The 18002-nt window shown below is 36.0% G+C and overlaps 1 protein-coding gene and 2 long non-coding RNA genes across 18 annotated transcripts in view; 2 read left to right on the top strand and 1 right to left on the bottom strand.

Moving 5' to 3' along the window:
* The window catches only part of LOC139501413 (chromodomain-helicase-DNA-binding protein Mi-2 homolog), a 55160-nt gene that overhangs the window by 18366 nt on the left and 18792 nt on the right, over positions 1-18002 (bottom strand). For all 16 annotated transcript variants that reach the window (XM_071290474.1, XM_071290473.1, XM_071290482.1 and 13 more), the window contains 13 exons: positions 17675-17811; positions 16823-17024; positions 16035-16156; positions 15289-15462; positions 14357-14495; positions 7765-7896; positions 6014-6131; positions 5110-5234; positions 4459-4699; positions 3556-3713; positions 2667-2946; positions 2210-2289; positions 316-407 (listed from right to left, as the gene is read on the bottom strand). In XM_071290474.1, the coding sequence (XP_071146575.1) occupies positions 316-407; positions 2210-2289; positions 2667-2946; positions 3556-3713; positions 4459-4699; positions 5110-5234; positions 6014-6131; positions 7765-7896; positions 14357-14495; positions 15289-15462; positions 16035-16156; positions 16823-17024; positions 17675-17811 (2000 nt within the window). The remainder of the gene's footprint in view (positions 1-315; positions 408-2209; positions 2290-2666; positions 2947-3555; positions 3714-4458; positions 4700-5109; positions 5235-6013; positions 6132-7764; positions 7897-14356; positions 14496-15288; positions 15463-16034; positions 16157-16822; positions 17025-17674; positions 17812-18002) is intronic.
* LOC139501414 (uncharacterized) lies at positions 8242-8563 on the top strand. Its single transcript, XR_011658557.1, has 2 exons — positions 8242-8332; positions 8515-8563. It is a non-coding gene; the product is annotated as an uncharacterized lncRNA (long non-coding RNA).
* Positions 13143-13464, top strand: LOC139501415 (uncharacterized). The gene is made up of 2 exons (XR_011658558.1): positions 13143-13233; positions 13416-13464. It is a non-coding gene; the product is annotated as an uncharacterized lncRNA (long non-coding RNA).

An 18002-nucleotide genomic window follows, 5' to 3' on the forward strand; every position in this document is an offset into this window, starting at 1 on the left:
TTCTGTAAGGGTCTACAGAAGGTTTCAAACTCCTACCATAGTGGGGGCTCCAACAGAATACTTCTTATGTCACCAGGTCACTTTTATGGAAATTTAATTTGTTAAATAAGCTATTGTATGAAAGGTTTTTTTTTCTAATGCTGTGGACGCTGTAAAATGTATATGGGCTTTGCTCATTGTTGAAGGACATATGATGACCTATAGTTGTTATTTTCTGTGTCATCTTGGTCTCTTGTGGAGAGTTGTCTCATACCATACTTTCTTTTTTATATATTCATATTTGAGGCAAAATTAACAATAAATAATGTTACTTACCATTGAGAATTGAAAGCATCCTGTGGTGGCATACCATATCTCATGACAGCATTGAGGAAAGCTTTTCTCTGTCTGGCATTGAAACCCAAAACCTAAAATAAACAACAATATATCTCATTATAGCACTGATAATGTATTAAGTCTGACTGACTTCAAGACCTGAAATACACAAGAACATTAAGTCTGACTGACTTCAAGACCTCAAATACACAAGAACATATCTTACTACAGCATTGACTGAACTTTTTTTCCAGAGTCAAGTATTAAAATCAAGTGACTCTTCACAAAAAATGTTCAATCAATTGTTTGTACCTTTCTGTACAGTAGTTTTTTTGGAGGGTACTAATTTTTGGGGTTGAGAAAAAATGTATTTGAATGTACATTTCATCTCATGGATTTACCAAATTTGGCATAGAATTTTATAGATTTTTTTAATTCGTTGAATATTTAAACTTGTGTTTTACAATTACCCTTAAAAAAAGTAACCACTGAAATGGGCATTTTCATTTTGTTTACAGATATTTTGTGAAACCTTTAACCATAATAACGCAATATAACTTGGCAATGAAATCCAGGATCTGAAATAAAATGTCACATTAGCATTGATAAACATTTCCTGTATCTTTAATACATCTTTAATACATTGATACACAAAACCTGATAAATACATGTAGCATTGATTAAGTCACAAACTTTTGTCTGAACACAAGACCTGTTAAAATGTGTTGATTCTTTTTTGTTCAATGAACATTATATATAACTTTCAACATGAATTATTGTGTTTTTCAAATGTTCTAATTGAGTATTTCATATAGATGGATTTCTGTGTAATTTAAATGTATTAATATGTATTTTGTACAAAATGTATAACTGTGCCTTTAAAAGTCATACTTTCCTACAGCATGCCTTCCTAAAAACAGTGAACATTACTGTATGTCTGACTAGGAAGGGTACAACCTATAGAAGGTGTACCCAGGGTGTGCAGACAATATAGAAGGTGTACCCAGGGTGTGTAGACAATATAGAAGGTGTAACCAGGGTGTGCAGACAATATAGAAGGTTACCCAGGGTGTGCAGACAATATAGAAGGTTACCCAGGGTGTGCAGACACTATAGAAGGTTACCCAGGGTGTGCAGACACTATAGAAGGTTACCCAGGGTGTGCAGACACTATAGAAGGTGTACCCAGGGTGTGCAGACACTGTAGAAGGTTACCCAGGGTGTGCAGACACTATAGAAGGTGTACCCAGGGTGTGCACACTATAGAAGGTGTACCCAGGGTGTGCAGACAATATAGAAGGTGTACCCAGGGTGTGCAGACACTATAGAAGGTGTACCCAGGGTGTGCAGACAATATAGAAGGTTACCCAGGGTGTGCAGACACTATAGAAGGTGTACCCAGGGTGTGCAGACAATATAGAAGGTTACCCAGGGTGTGCAGACACTATAGAAGGTGTACCCAGGGTGTGCAGACAATATAGAAGGTTACCCAGGGTGTGCAGACACTATAGAAGGTGTACCCAGGGTGTGCAGACAATATAGAAGGTTACCCAGGGTGTGCAGACAATATAGAAGGTGTACCCAGGGTGTGCAGACAATATAGAAGCTTTTCAATAACCTCTGTAATATAATCAATTCATGTAGTATATTAGATCCATCTCTCTTCAAGGGCGGCTATTCCATTTTAATAAAAGAATGTTGGAAGTTTTATTTATAGACATCTTTCTTTAATGTTTTATTCCTTTGGATGTTTACAAAATAACTCAAAGTATACTGGCATTTGGGTAATTTTTAAGTACTTTCATTCCCAAACAACTCTTTTAATGGAAAAGCCCTAATTCTAAACTCCGGAAAATTTTTACTGAACTTTCCTCAGATGTGTACCATAACTTACCTCAATCTGTCCATTTACTCTGGCAAGAAGAGGCGGTAATGGACGGTCCTTCTCAGATCTGTCTCTCCTACGTTTTCTCTCTACAATGAAAAATCACACCTGTAAGCACACACTTTCACATTTTTCATATTAATCATTTCCACAATAGATGTTTTCTACTATTAACAAAATCTGTTCTCTTTTTTTTTATGTTTTTTTTCTTTTAAGATAACTGCTCAAATAAAAGGTTACCTTTAAGAAAATTTAATCGATTTGGAGATCTTTATAAATGAATGTAAAACTACCATATTAAGATAATTTATTAGCACAGAGCCAAGATCAGCATGTTACCATGAAAGTCTTTACTATAAACAACTGAAAGACTTCCTTTTGAACTCGAATCTATAAATAAAATACACATAGGCATGCATGAAGGTTCATTAGGTAGTCTTGTTTAAACAATAAACATTATATATACCGGAGTCTCTCTCATCAAAGTCATCATCGTCCTCTTCATTATCACCATTAGCACTGAAGTCAGAATCGAAGTCAGAAACATGCTCCTTCCAAGTGTCATCATCCTGTACCGTCATTGCATCATTATAATTCACTTGTTTACGTACACGCTTTCCTTTACCAAGAGTACGAGCCATGTCTTCCTGCTGTTGTTCATAATGATGACGTAACAGTTTCTCCCAATAAGCTGGGTCAGCATGCTCAGCTTCCTGTTTCAAAACTTCTGTTTCTGGTTCTTCTTCCTGTTGTAGAAAATACATAATTTAGAAGGGTCAAAAAACACATTATCTCACATATTTTCAGTTTATATATATTTTCACTGAACTAATACACAATTTTATTTTGGGGCCAGCTGAGGACCACCTCCGGGTGGGGGACTTTCTCGCTGTGTTGAAGACCTAATGGTGGCTTTCACCTGTTGTCTGCTCTTTGGTCCAGTTGTTGTCTCTTTGGCATATTCCCCATTTCCATGTTCAATTCTATATGGTTAAACTTATTTATGGCCTATTTACAACATCTCTCTTCAAATACAATCAATTAACCTAAATATAAATATATAAACATTACTAGCATCCCTGCACTAATTTCCATGGCAGATTTGTTACAACTCCTTCCTCTCATAAAACACTTTTGTCCCCAATAAATTCTTACCTCTTCAACGTCTTTGATAACATAACTAGCCACTTTGAAAGAACTAATAACAACTCACTCCTCTCATAAAACACTTTTGTCTCCAATAAACTCTTACCTCTTCAACATCTTTGATAACATAACTAGCCACTTTGAAAGAACTAATTACAACTCCTTCCTCTCATAAAACACTTTGTTCCCAATATAATGTTAATTCTTACCTCTTCAACATCTTTAACAGCATAACTAGCCACTTTGAATGAACTTAGATATTCATTCATGGCTTCTTCTTTCTCCTCCTGTCCTTCTTGAGATCTATCCAGTAATTTGGCAACGGCATCATCATCATATACAATTCTGTTGGCACTGTCATCATCATCTGAAAGAGAAAATATACCAATGTTTTCTTTAGAGACTAAATATCATGGTAAGATTATCTCCCTTTAGGGTTATTCTTGGTACATATGCAAGAATACAGGAAGTTGAGAAAAGTGTTCAATCATGACCATACAACGTACGCAGGGTGTGGTTCTTTCCATATATGAAAGATGTCTTCTAGTAGTTGTGTATAATACTATCACTGATCTCAAAGCAATTAAAAAGTCAAGAGAGTGGAAACAATTTTTGAACATATGCAAAGGGCTTGCCAAATTGAATTTATAAATTTTTGGACATGATTTTCAATTCAATTTTCCTTCTTGTACGTGAAAAATCTTCTATTATTGGTTAAAAATGATGACAAATTTCATTACCACACTTAATGGGATTTTAAATATAGAAATATTTTTTTGTTCATATGCACTGAAATGGTTCAGTTGATCTTAGATTATTACAATGACTTTCAATGTACGATTTTCTATCTTCTTCTATCACGACAATTTAAAACGTATTCAAAATAAAGATCTGTAATAATAGTGGGGGACAAACACAGGGACTAGCTATTTCCTTAAGAGCCAACCGCCAATTATTAGGTGGGGGCCTAAATTTGTTTTCTTCGGTTACTTCATTAATCATGATTATCATCTATCTGTTTGTTTTCATCCAAATCCCAAAATACTACACAAGACAGAACTTATTAAATTTCATCATACAAACATAGATCCTTCCTAGATACATGTACATACCTCCCTTGTTTTCAGCCATATCTTTGAACAGTTCCTCAGTACCAAACTTTAGAATATCATCTAACTCCTGTTTAGACATGTTAGTTGATTTATTTCCCAATCCTGGTCTTACGACTAAATGGGTTAACATCATTTTCTTCTTTGCCACTTGTGTAATTCTCTCTTCCACTGATGCTCGAGTGACAAATCGGTAAATCATTACTCTGTTAGTCTGACCAATCCTGTGAGCTCTACTAAAGGCCTGAAATTCAAATAAAATATTTGTAAAAATAAATGCAGAGATCATCTGCAATTTTGAATGGGATTAATGTGGTGTTGCCCTGTCTTTAGTGTTTTGTGGACAGTTGTATTTTTTTCATTTATCCTGTTTTGTCATGATGTTGTTTATTACATGTACTTTTCAGATGAGTTTGTATTTACCATTCTGTAGGTTAAGTCTCTCTTCCTCACATTACTGAGGGGTGGTCTTAGGAGTCCTGATCCTGGGCTTAAAAACATGAAATCCCAAGTCACGAACTTATAGAAATTAAAATCCTGACATCCTGAAATTCAAAAAAAAATCCAGAATTCGAAAGGATCAATCACAAAATCCCGAGCTTAAAAACACTTGATCCTGATGCCCTGAAAAAGGTCCTGCCTGCACCCCCTTACCTGTATATCGTTATGAGGATTCCAATCAGAGTCATAAATCACAACAGTATCAGCTGTAGCCAAGTTGATACCCAGACCTCCAGCTCGTGTTGACAACAAGAAACAAAACTGTGGAGCACCAGGCGCTGAAAAAAAAATCATAACTTAAATATAAGACAAACTTCTTACTTTAAAAGCAAACGGAAATATTTATCTTAAACTTTTATTATGTACATGTACTGTATCAAAATATTTCATGCCCAACTGAACTTACTGTTTTTCCTAAAGGAAGTTTCTTTTAAAACTTAATAATTTCTAAATGTTTAGTTTAATCTCAATTTTTTTGTAAGGATTATAAATCTTTACCCCTTTCATAAGAATCATGCACAGTTATAAATTCCCTGTTTTGGTATCAAAAGGGCATTCTGTTAAATAATTCAAAAGTGTACACAAAAACAATACACCTTATCGCTATTTGTCCGCCATTACTGGATATCACACAGGTTCCCGTAAAATTTTGACGTCATAAAACAAAATATCTGAAACCACAATGGAAAAGTGATTGTTGTATGAGTCAAAAGTTCAAGCAGCCGGGTCAGCCGGCCGATAAGGCTAATAGCGATAAGGTGTATTTGATAGGCTGATATTATTTTAGAGCTAATTTCCTAATGCTTGTAGAGTAAAACTTTGGTTGGCTTGCTTGCTCTGTTTGTATAAAAGTCAATATTAAAGCCTTGTAATTAACATGACATCTTTAAACAATACATAGGCATATTTCAACCTGTAGATATTATATTTAAATTTGATTGGATGTTGTCCCAATTACAATTGTACAATATACAAACAAAGCAAGCTATTCAACCAAAGTCTTACTCTACATGCATTAGGAAATAAGCTGTATATCTTTGAAACTTATGTAACTTACCATTAAATCTGTCAATTGACTCCTGTCTAAGTTGCCCAGTGATACCTCCATCAATCCTCTCGTATTTGTAGCCTTCATTTTCTAAGAAGTCTTCTAAGATATCCAACACTTTTGTCATCTACAAAGTTTGAAAATAAATCTTGTATTTGAAGTCATGTCTACAAATACAATCAGGTCATTATCCCCAATGCTCCTTAAAGTTTACAAAATCTCCAAGGGGTATTTTAAAGGCAAGGTCCTAACATTCCTTTAATATGGTCATTTAGCTTTATAATTTTCTTCTATTGTTTGAACGAGTATGTATGTAAATACCCTTGTAACCCATTTGAATGCCTGTTTTAAAGTGTTCAGTTTTTAATGAAGAATTCCATAATTCAGGTCAACTCTTCTCATGGATGAAATCCCCCATAAATCGTGAACGTTTGCAGGACTGAAAGTGAGTTGCTCAAACATAATTTAATTTTGTATACAAAACATCTCTGTGCAATGAATTTTGACAAGTTGTTATTTTTAACAATTGCCCGACTTTAATCATTTGTGTAGAAGATCATAGAAACTAAAGGCTCTAAAGAGCCTGTGTCGCTCACCTTGGTCTATGTGCATATTAAACAAAGGACACAGATGGATTCATGACAAAATTGTGTTTTGATGTTGGTGATGTGTTAGTAGATCTTACTTTATTGAGCAATCTTGCTGCTCACAATTATCTCTATCTATAATGAAATTGGCCAAGAAGTGACAGTGGAAAATATTTTGTAAAAATTTACAAAAATTTAGAAAATTTATGAAAATTGTTAAAAATTGACTATAAAGGACAATTACTCCTTAAGGGGTCAAATGACCACATTGGTCAAGTTGACTTATTTGTAGCTCTTACTTTGCTGTACATTATTGCTATTTACAGTTTATCTCTATCTATAATAATATTCAATATAATAACCAAAAGCTGCAAAATTTTCTTTAAAAAAATTACCAATTCAGTGGCAGCAGCCCAACAAGTTGCCCATTTGGTCTGAAAATTTCAGGGCAGATAAATCTCTACCAATTTTATCTACAGCAGATTTCCTTTAAATGCTTTGGTTTTAGAGATATGACCCAAAAACTGCATTTCACCCCATGTACTATTTTTAGCCATGTCGGCCATCTTGGTTCACAGGCAAGGTCATCGGACACATTATTTGAACTAGATACTATAATGGTGATTGTGGACAAGTTTGGTTAAATTTGTCTTTGAAGCTTTAGAGAAGAAGATTTTTGGAAAAGATTAAGGCAAAATTTCATTAAAATTACCAATTTAGGGGCAGCAACCCAACAACGGATTCTCCAATTCATCTGAAAATTTCAGTGCAGATAGATATTGACCTGATAAACAATTTTACCCCATGTCAGATTTGCTCTAAATGCTTTGGTTTCAGATATAAGACAAAATCTACATTTTACCCTATGTTCTATTTTTAGCCATGGCGGCCGTCTTGGTTTGTTGGCCAGGTCACCTGACACATTTTTTTTATCTAGATACCCCAATGATAATTTTGGTCAATTTTGTTTAAATTTGGCCCAGTAGTTTCAGAGGAGAAGATTTTTGTAAAAGAAAATGACGACGGACGACGACAGCTGGTGACAACGGACAACGATGTACGCAAAGTGATGTGAAAAGCTCACTTGGCCCTTTGGGCCAGGTGAGCTAAAAAGGGGTAAAAACTGTTTACAAAGTATCGAGTTTCCATATAAATATAACTATAAAAGCTTACCTGAGAAAATACAAGAACTCTGTGTCCGGTCTCCTTTAACTTCCTTAACATTTTAGCCATGAGTACCAGTTTACCGCTTGCTTTGATTAGAGCTGACCCTTCAAACATACCATTTGGTAACTTTGGCGCTTCCTGAATTACAAGTTGATATTAAAAAAATATTAAAATGTATAAAACATACCCTTAGGTTAAACCTTGTCATTAGGTATCAACCTGTCTTCTGTAAGAAAAAAAGTTGAATATCTAAATAAAACAATCCTTGAAAATCTGCATTCTAAATATTTGAAAGCAAAAAATGATAAACAAGATTCACATGCACAATATTTATTCTGTTACACCGTTCTGTAATTTTTATAGTTCGTTTGATTATATTCTTAATCTGTTTATGTGTTCCAGTCTAGGAGGATTATTCATCTTTAACCTTATAAGAACATTTAAACATTGTATCATCGCTACCTTTCCCCTGCTCACACGGATCTCAAACCGAACATTGCAAGGTCATACCAGTTCTGGAGAACTTTTCAAAGGACAAACGTCATCTAGGACACAATTCGTGGCTAACCACAGAGTGAGTTAATTCTACAACATTGTATTTGAACCTTTTCTCCGTGAAATACCTGGAATTTATCTGTTCTTGAAAGTACAACATTTTCTCGCATTCAACAGACTGCTATCAATTACCTTTGACATTTCGTTATAATAACATTAATTGAACACATTGTAAAATTGTATTTTATTTATATTTTTCAGCTTTTTACCATTTGTTAGATTGACTCTTGATTAAAGTATCAGCACCTGATAGTCTTTTCTGCTTGAGCCCAATCGTCGGTTATACTTAATGGTCAGGCCATTACAGTAAAAAGTCTACAACTTGCCTGTTGTGTCTCACAGATAACGCCACTCCGTGTTAGTTATACAGCTACATAACAACCTACCTGTTGAGCCCTGCATGTACGCGTCATCCCTTGACATACAGTAAATTGACAACAACTTGTCTACACATCTCCTGAACAGGAAATACAACGGAGCATCGTTCGTAGCTGTTACATTGACACTACGCAACACAGCTTGTGCGTCCTAGGCAGCAAACCGACAACGTTGAACAAACACTGCCTACAGTTAGTCGATTTACATCATGGATCCCAGTCACGCGGAACAGCAAGAAGAGATACAGCCCCCAGAGGGAAATGTCCCAGATCTAGAACTACTACAAAATCCGTCTAATGCAACACTTTCAGATGAAAATGTCGAGACTAGGCGAGTGCGTGACCTCACAGAAAAAGGTAAAGGAGTTTTCACAGAAAAACGTGACAAGTTCTGTCAGGAAATAGAGACCCTTTGGTTAGATATAGAACCACAGTTATTGGAGATCACCAAACCTCCAAAAGAACTCCAGCAACTGCTAACAGTACAGGATAAACTCATAAAAGCCTGTACGAATTATCGTAGACTCGTAGACGAATATCTGGACTTTCTGAAAAGGACCAGGACATTGGAGAGTCAAAAAGACATAGACGCGTGTAATCTCTCATTGGATTTTCGTCTGTCCAGAGTGGAACTAGTCATGGAAACCTTACATGAGCATCGCCTTGCCCTTACAAAGGCTAAATCTACAAAAACAAAGACATCTAGAGGCAAGAAATCCTCACACAGTGGGAGCTCCCACGTCTCTGACATTTCAAGTCTTGCACGGAAGAAGCGTGCTAAAGCAGAGGCTGCCAGAACTCAGATAGCCTTTGCTGAAAAACAGGCCTTGCTCCTAAAGCAGGAGGCAATGATAGAAGAACAGACTCTTTTCAAGCAAAATGAAATAAAGGCCGAGGCCGAACAAGAAGCCATCAGAGCAGAACAAGAAGCCATCAGAGCAGATCAAGAAGCCACAAGCAGAAAAGTCGAGGCGGAGCAAGAGGCCACACGCAGAAAAGCCGAGGCGGAGCAAGAGGCCACACGCAGAAAAGCCGAGGCGGAGCAAGAGGCTATACGTAGAAATGCTGAGGCTGCACACCAGAGAGCTGAAATGAAACGCGAGGCCATACGCAGGAAAACTTTAATGGAACAGGAGGCTGCACGTGCAACACGGGAAAAGGCCGAAATTAAAGCTGCTATGAACATTCTAGAAGCACAAAGAGAAGCTGCAGCCGCAGAAGCCGAGGCTCGTGTCCTAGAATACGACGGCAGCCAAGCATTTAGCGATCTTCCTGATGAAAAGGAAGACCCGCTCCAGCGTGTGCAAGATTTCGTCAATAAACTTCCTGTATCAACTGTTGTAAAGGAAGTAACAGGACCTCAAAAGAAAAAACAAATTCCTGTTAAGATCGAGCTGAGTCACGAAGCACCAGCGTTCGTGCCATCCGTGGCACTGAACTTACTGTCACAGACATCTGCTGTCTTGCCTTCCGATACTAAGTCACCGGAAGTTACCTCTATCCCAGATCTGGGATTAGTAACCGGCATACAAAAACTAGGCCTTTCAGATGAGATCCCTGCTGAACACCAAAAACAGGGTGTTAAAGAAGCGATCCCTGTCTTACGCACAAAACAAGACGTTATAGAAGATATCCCTGTTTCACACCAAAAACAAGGCGTAATAGAAGAGATCCCTGTTGCACACCAGCAACAAAACAATCCTACGTTAGAGATTACCAGATTTCTCCTTCGCAAGGACTTGCTGTTCTCCCGGCTAACAAGCTTTAACGACCAGGCAGAATCATTTCACACATGGAAAGCCAGCTTTAAAAACGTCATAGACGAACTACAAGTTTCAGACTCGGAACAGATAGACCTACTTATTAAATGGCTTGGACCAGAGTCTAGTAAACATGCCATGAGTATAAGGGCATCAAATGCCAACAACCCAACAAGAGGCCTACACAGACTATGGGAAAGACTGGACGATCGATATGGTGCTCCAATAATGTTACAGACGTCTCTCGTCAACAAACTTGACAACTTTCCAACACTAACAAATAAAGACAACTCACTCCTTTACGATTTGTCAGACATCATCTCAGAAATAGAATATCACAAAGAAAATCCCAAGCTGGGATGTTTGCTAGCTTACTTCGACTCTTCGAAGGGGGTAAATCCTATTGTGGAAAAACTGCCATACGGACTCCAAGAAAAGTGGATAACAAGGGCTTCAAGATACAAGTCCAAATATGAAGTTGCATTTCCACCCTTCACAGAATTCTCTGCCTTCATCAGGGAAATCAGCAAAATAAAGAACGATCCTGGGTTCATCTTTGGGTCAAAAGTCACGCCTAATACAAAAGGCGCTACGCCAAGGTTCACACCTCAGACGTACTCTAAAGTCAACGTCCATAAGACGGCTGTTGAACAGCAAACTGAAGACAGCAGTCAACAGCAAAATCTGTGTATCCTACACAAGACAAAGCATACCTTGAATGAATGCCGAGCATTCCGATCTAAACCAATCGAGGAACGCAAGGAACTGTTAAGACAAAACAATGTGTGCTACAAGTGTTGTGAGTCAACCACACACAGAAGTCGGGACTGCAACGCAAGTATCAGTTGTAACGAGTGTGGAAGTGAACGACATAACACAGCACTTCACATCACTAGACCACAACAATCTGAAACTTCCCAGTTTAGCTCACCCAGACAAGCCTACGGCGGGGAGCAGACAGAGTCAGCTGAAACAAAGTTAACCTCTGTAAGTTCGATCTGCAAAGAGATCTACAAAGATCATAAGAGCGAGAAATCTTATGCCAAGATATTACCTGTGGACGTGTACCACAAGGACAAGACAGACAAAATTATCAGGATGTACGCCATTATTGACGACCAAAGCAACCGGTCTCTTGCCTCGCCTGAATTCTTCAGTCTGTTCAACGTTCGGGAGAAACCTGAAAACTACTCTCTTACGACATGCTCCGGCAGAGTAGCTACTTCCGGGAAAAGAGGAAAAGATTTCGTCATAAAATCTGTACATAGTGACGTACAATTTGATCTGCCTACATTAATTGAATGTAATAATATTCCCAATAATCGAGACGAAATTCCTACTCCTGAAGTTGCAATGCATCATCCTCATCTGACAGAACTCAGAGGAAGTATTACACCACTAGAGGAACGTTGTCAAATTCTACTCCTAATTGGAAGGGACCTTATAGAGGCACACCACGTCCTTGAACAACGCCTAGGACCATCCCGAACTCCATTTGCCCAAAAGTTGAGACTTGGTTGGGTCATAATTGGAAATACATACATTGACAAGCAAACTGTTCCTATTGAAGTCAACACAAAGATAACTTACGTTTCAATCACGGAATCAAAACAACGTCTTGCCTCAAGACCGGAAATAGCCGTTAAGGACAATAATCCAATTGTTGTTCAGTCTAACAACAAAAACTTTCATTCGAATGCCAAGGTCGCTAAATCGCATTCAATACAATCCCTTGAATGTACAGGACCTAGTACCAAGCCTGGTAAAAGCACAAATTCATATAAAGGGACATCACTCGCGTCACTAAAAGCAAAATCTGTAACTTCTATAGAAAAATCTATAGATAAAGAAAGTTTCAATCCGAAATCAACAGAACCTAAAGTTCATGGAGAGGAAATCAATAGCATTCACAAACCTATTCCGAAAGAAGGACCTATTGCCAAATCTGACTTGGATATAAGTGAAAAGGAACCAGTAGTGTTATCTGGACATCATCACAAAGTAACACCTATTCTTGGACATTACTACAACAAAATCAAACATAGAGGACCCCACTTCACAGATAAAACTGCAAGATCAGCAGGATTGAACATTAAGACGAAACGCTTAATTTCGCCTGATACTAAAGAAGATGGAGCTTTTCGCCAAACCGGAAGAGGATCAAATATTAACTCTCGTCATACCCATCGGAGGACCACCTTTAACCGTCGTCGCCGTCTCACAACGTTGGAGAAAACAGTTCCTACTATCTCAACAACAGCTATGGAACATTCTACAAATCACAGCGATCTCATTGGAGAGATCCTTCTTCATAGGACAAGAAACTGTGCCGAACCCAGTTTTCCGTGGAATTAATCTATTCTGGAAACTTTATAGTCAAATGTCGTAAGTTGAGACGTGATAGTTCTCACACGACCAATAGTGGACATTTCACCTGTATATATTCAATTCATATTGGGATTAATTCATTTGTGTAAATCTTGCATTCATATTCGAAAAATTTATGGAATAGTGATATCAGATAGACATCAGACGGGGAGTATTCTGTTACACCGTTCTGTAATTTTTATAGTTCGTTTGATTATATTCTTAATCTGTTTATGTGTTCCAGTCTAGGAGGATTATTCATCTTTAACCTTATAAGAACATTTAAACATTGTATCATCGCTACCTTTCCCCTGCTCACACGGATCTCAAACCGAACATTGCAAGGTCATACCAGTTCTGGAGAACTTTTCAAAGGACAAACGTCATCTAGGACACAATTCGTGGCTAACCACAGAGTGAGTTAATTCTACAACATTGTATTTGAACCTTTTCTCCGTGAAATACCTGGAATTTATCTGTTCTTGAAAGTACAACATTTTCTCGCATTCAACAGACTGCTATCAATTACCTTTGACATTTCGTTATAATAACATTAATTGAACACATTGTAAAATTGTATTTTATTTATGTTTTTCAGCTTTTTACCATTTGTTAGATTGACTCTTGATTAAAGTATCAGCACCTGATAGTCTTTTCTGCTTGAGCCCAATCGTCGGTTATACTTAATGGTCAGGCCATTACAATATTCATAAACAAACTAAAATTTTCATATTCTATATTGATTTTTGCCCCTTGCCATTAGTCTGAAGGTTAAGGTTCTGTTACTCTGGTACAAATAATCCAAAATGAAAAGGGAACTTTCTAACACCAAATCAAATATATCATACTAGTTTCATAATGTTTGATCCAAGCCTTCTCTACTTTCTGTACAACATGTGGACTAATGAACATACATAAAGAAGGATAATAGTCTACCAAGACATGTTTCATTGATGACAGACTTATTCAAATTGTCAGAAGATTTTGTGCAATTGTATTCAATATACCAGCCATAGATAAAATGTGAAAGGACAAACCATCAATTCAGTTAGGGGTTACAATTACTGTAAAATTGACCCAACTCCTTTTCAAACTTGATCTGTGTTTTGTGACAATAAACATTGTGTATAAGTTTCATAACATTTGGTTGAGGCAAACTTAAGTCAGAAAGGAAAACTTATTTAGGGTTGTAAGTCAGGAGCCTGATGTTCAGTGGATGTCGTTTGTTGATGTGGTTCATAAGTGTTTATCGTTTCTTGTTTTTTTACATAGATTAGACTGTTTGTTTTCCTTTTTGAATGGTTTTACACTTAACATTTTTGAAGCCCTTTATAGCTTGCTGTTTGGTGTGAGCCAAGGCTCTGTGTTGAAGACCATACTTTGACTAATAATGGTTTACTTTTACAAATTGTGACTTGGATGGAGAGCTTCTCCTTGGCACTCATACCACATCATCTTAGATCTATATACAGACAAGGTTAAAATTTAATGCCCCCTCCAAGGCCTCCTCAGCTGCTGTGGGAGCATAAAATTACTTACATTAGCTGCTGTAGGGAAGAGATAAGGATGATTACAACATTTCTTCAGGTCCATCATGATGTTCAACAGAGACACTTGGTTACCTCCTTTGACATTCAAAGCACTAAAGTTCCTCGTCAAAATATACTTGTAGTATTTCCTGTCAAATACAAAACAAATTATTGATAGCCATCATTTATAGATATACAGGTATTTAGCATATGTATTTTTGTCACTTTTATTGAATATTTCTTAACTCAAGTTTTTTTTTAAATAAAACTACAATATGCTACACCTTTTTAAACTAGGGAAATCTATTCTTTCTGTGAAGCCATTTTGCTACATTGTATGGAAATTCAAACAAAAGATGAACAATCCACTTCTAAAAATAAAACTTCCTACATTCATTTGAATTATATAGTCCTTAAAATATTTCACCACTACTTATTTGCAACTTTCCCCCAATATAATTCAATAATGGGATATTAATAAAGATTAACTGTGAATTCATTTATTTTACATGTATGTGAAAAGTCTGCATATATACATGATATAAAACCTATATATAAATTTGAAATTCATTGAACATTGGAATTCGTTGTTCATCTTTACCTCAAGTCCACAACCAGGTGCTCCGCAGGGCGCAGCTTTATACGACCGCAGAGGTCGAACCCTGAACAGTTGGGGCAAGTATGGACAAAACATTCAAGCGTGATACAGCTCTGAATTTGGATTGTGATCAAATTTTTGACATTACATGGTTTTTTTTACACAAAACAAATGTCAAGATTTTACAAATCAATTAAAAGATTTCTGACGACGACGACGCCAACGTGATAGCAATATACGACCAAAAAATTAAAATTTTTGCGGTCGTATAAAAATTGGAATAATGATAAATCTGCATGAGACAAAGTTCTACCCAGAAGATAAAATGACTCTTTTGCACTTACTTTTGCATGGGACTAAGTTCCACTCTGACAATAAATTCACTCTTTGATGGCATGCCTTTGAGTACATCGGCTTTCAATCGTCTCAGTAAATGTGGACCTAACATGTTGTGTAATTTCTTCACTTGATCTTCCTTGGAGATTTCAGCAAACTCGTCCAAAAATCCCTGAAGATCGCTGAAAGATTCAAATAAATAACATTTACATAATCTGACCTACAACTATCACAATGTTTGTTTTTGACCAATAAAAAAAGAAACCTTGTCTCCCATTGCTTAAGTATAAAACAACAGTTACCTTCAAAGGCCGACCATATTTCACATACTGTAAACCAACTAAATTTTGCGAGCGATTTATTTTCGCGACTTTCGCGAGTAGAAAAATAACGCGAAATTAAATCGTCGCGAAAAGGAATAACTTGGATCTTTCCCTATCAAACTACATTAAATAAATAAGAAAATCGCGAAATTAAATCGCCGCAAAGTTGATTAGCTGGGTATAAACGCGAAATTAAGTATCCGCGAAAATAAGTTGGTTTACAGTAAAATGATTGATCATATGCTTCAGATTACTTAAACATTCATATAAGTAATGTTCACCTAGCTTATGGAAAAAAAACGAACAAGTCAGAAATAATAAACACTACGTGATTCATAGGTATCTTTACAGATTCCCTTCCAGGATACATAAAAAAGTATCAGTTATAAAACTAACTTAATATAAGACAACCCGTGTGTGTGCATACTTACTGGAAGTTCCCAGGACTAAGAAAGTTCAGTAAATGGAACAATTCCTCTAGGTTATTCTGCAACGGGGTACCAGTAAGCAACAGTTTATATGCAATCTTGTAGTTATTCAATACTTTGAAGAACTGCAAAATAAATATAAAAATAAGTCAACTTAATTGGTTATTCATACATGTAAATACTCTATACATTCATAAAACTTAGTCTTATCATAAGAATTAAGCTTTAATATGAGCAGTTTCATATATTTGGCCAAAAATCAGAGCAAATAGTTTTTAACATAATGCTGTATTTGAAGACTTTGAGAGTTAAAAAAAATGCCATTTGCTAAAAACATATATTGCATCAGAAGGGTTCATTTGAAAGGTGTAAATTGTTATTCTTGATCTTTGTTTCCACAAACACATTCATTGTGTTCAAGAAAAAGCGCTTTGAATTCTCAATATGTGTTGCTATAGTATACTCTACCGTACAGTGAAAACAGAAGTGAAGTTCTATAAATTCCCATCACTATAATCAATTATATTTAATTCAACTTGATTGTACATAAATATAAGAAGATAACAACCTTTTATTGGGCGTCATAATTGTATTGTATCGTTTGATTTATGAAGTTAAGAAGATAACAACCTGTGATTGGGCGTCATAATTGTATTGTATCGTTTGATTTATGAAGTTAAGAAGATAACAACCTGTTATTGGGCGTCATAATTGTATTGTATTGTTTGATTTATGAAGTTACCAAAACCTAAATTGATTTTTCTATGTATATTTTCAGTATCTAGACCTACCTTAGACTGATTATTTTTCAATCTGTGAGCCTCGTCCACGACTAGTACTTGCCAATCAACCGACCCAAGAGTAGCAGAGTCTATGCTGATCAGCTCGTAAGAAGTCAACAAAACATGGAATTTAACAGTAGCATCAGACTTCATACGACAAGCTTTTGGTCCACCTCTTATAGCACCTTCGTCAAAGGAAAACTCGTAATCTCTATGAAAAAATATAATCATCATATATGTATAGTTTTTATGCATTGTCATTTATGTTAAATAAAGGATCATGCATTTTCCATGAAAGTATCCTAGATTTATTTTGCATAATCAATTGATTTAAACAAAGTGTACAGTTAATTGTTGAGTATGAAAAACAGAATTATGTATCGATTGTACACCATGCCTCTCTAATATGAACATGTGCACTTTTTAATAGGTTGATGATAGTTCAACTTTGTTTTTTTTTACCATATCCGTGACATCTAGACCGAAATATTCAAAAAAAACTTATAAAATTTGTATAAACATTTTTATGCTAAATGGACACACTGATTTAATATAACCACACAATCTTCATTCAAACATGTATATTCTCAAGATTTGTCCTCTGTTTCTTGTAATTAGTGACATAAATATAATGTGGATTCATTTTTGTTGTTGTGGATATCAATTTAGTGTGCTAAGGTCATAATGTATTTTTGTGTATATATGATTTACCCAAAGTCAGAATACAAGCATAAAAGAAAATTCGTAATTGCATGAACATTTAAATTATTGGTTTACCTTGAACCACAAAATCAATGAAATTTAGTATTCTTCAAATCCTATTTAATCCACAGTAAATATGAAATATATAACAAAACTTACCTAATCACTGATCTGCAATCTTTGTCACCAATATAGGTCACAACATACATATCTGGAGCCCAGAATTCAAACTCTCTCTCCCAGTTAATAATGGTTGATAATGGTGCCGCAATCAGGAATGGTCCCTTACAATGGCCCTGAGATATTTAAATACAAGTAAATTATAACTTTTGATAAATTATCAACAGATTAGGAGACGCATCAAATAGATATCATTAAGATGAAGCTGAAATAAAAGACTTTGAAAATATCTGAACCAAACAAGACTTATATAACAAGAGTGATTCCTATACTCTCCCCTACCCCCAAAAATGCTGTATAGTTTCAT

Source organism: Mytilus edulis, chromosome 13 (assembly GCF_963676685.1).
Source record: "Mytilus edulis chromosome 13, xbMytEdul2.2, whole genome shotgun sequence".
Taxonomy (NCBI): domain Eukaryota; kingdom Metazoa; phylum Mollusca; class Bivalvia; order Mytilida; family Mytilidae; genus Mytilus; species Mytilus edulis.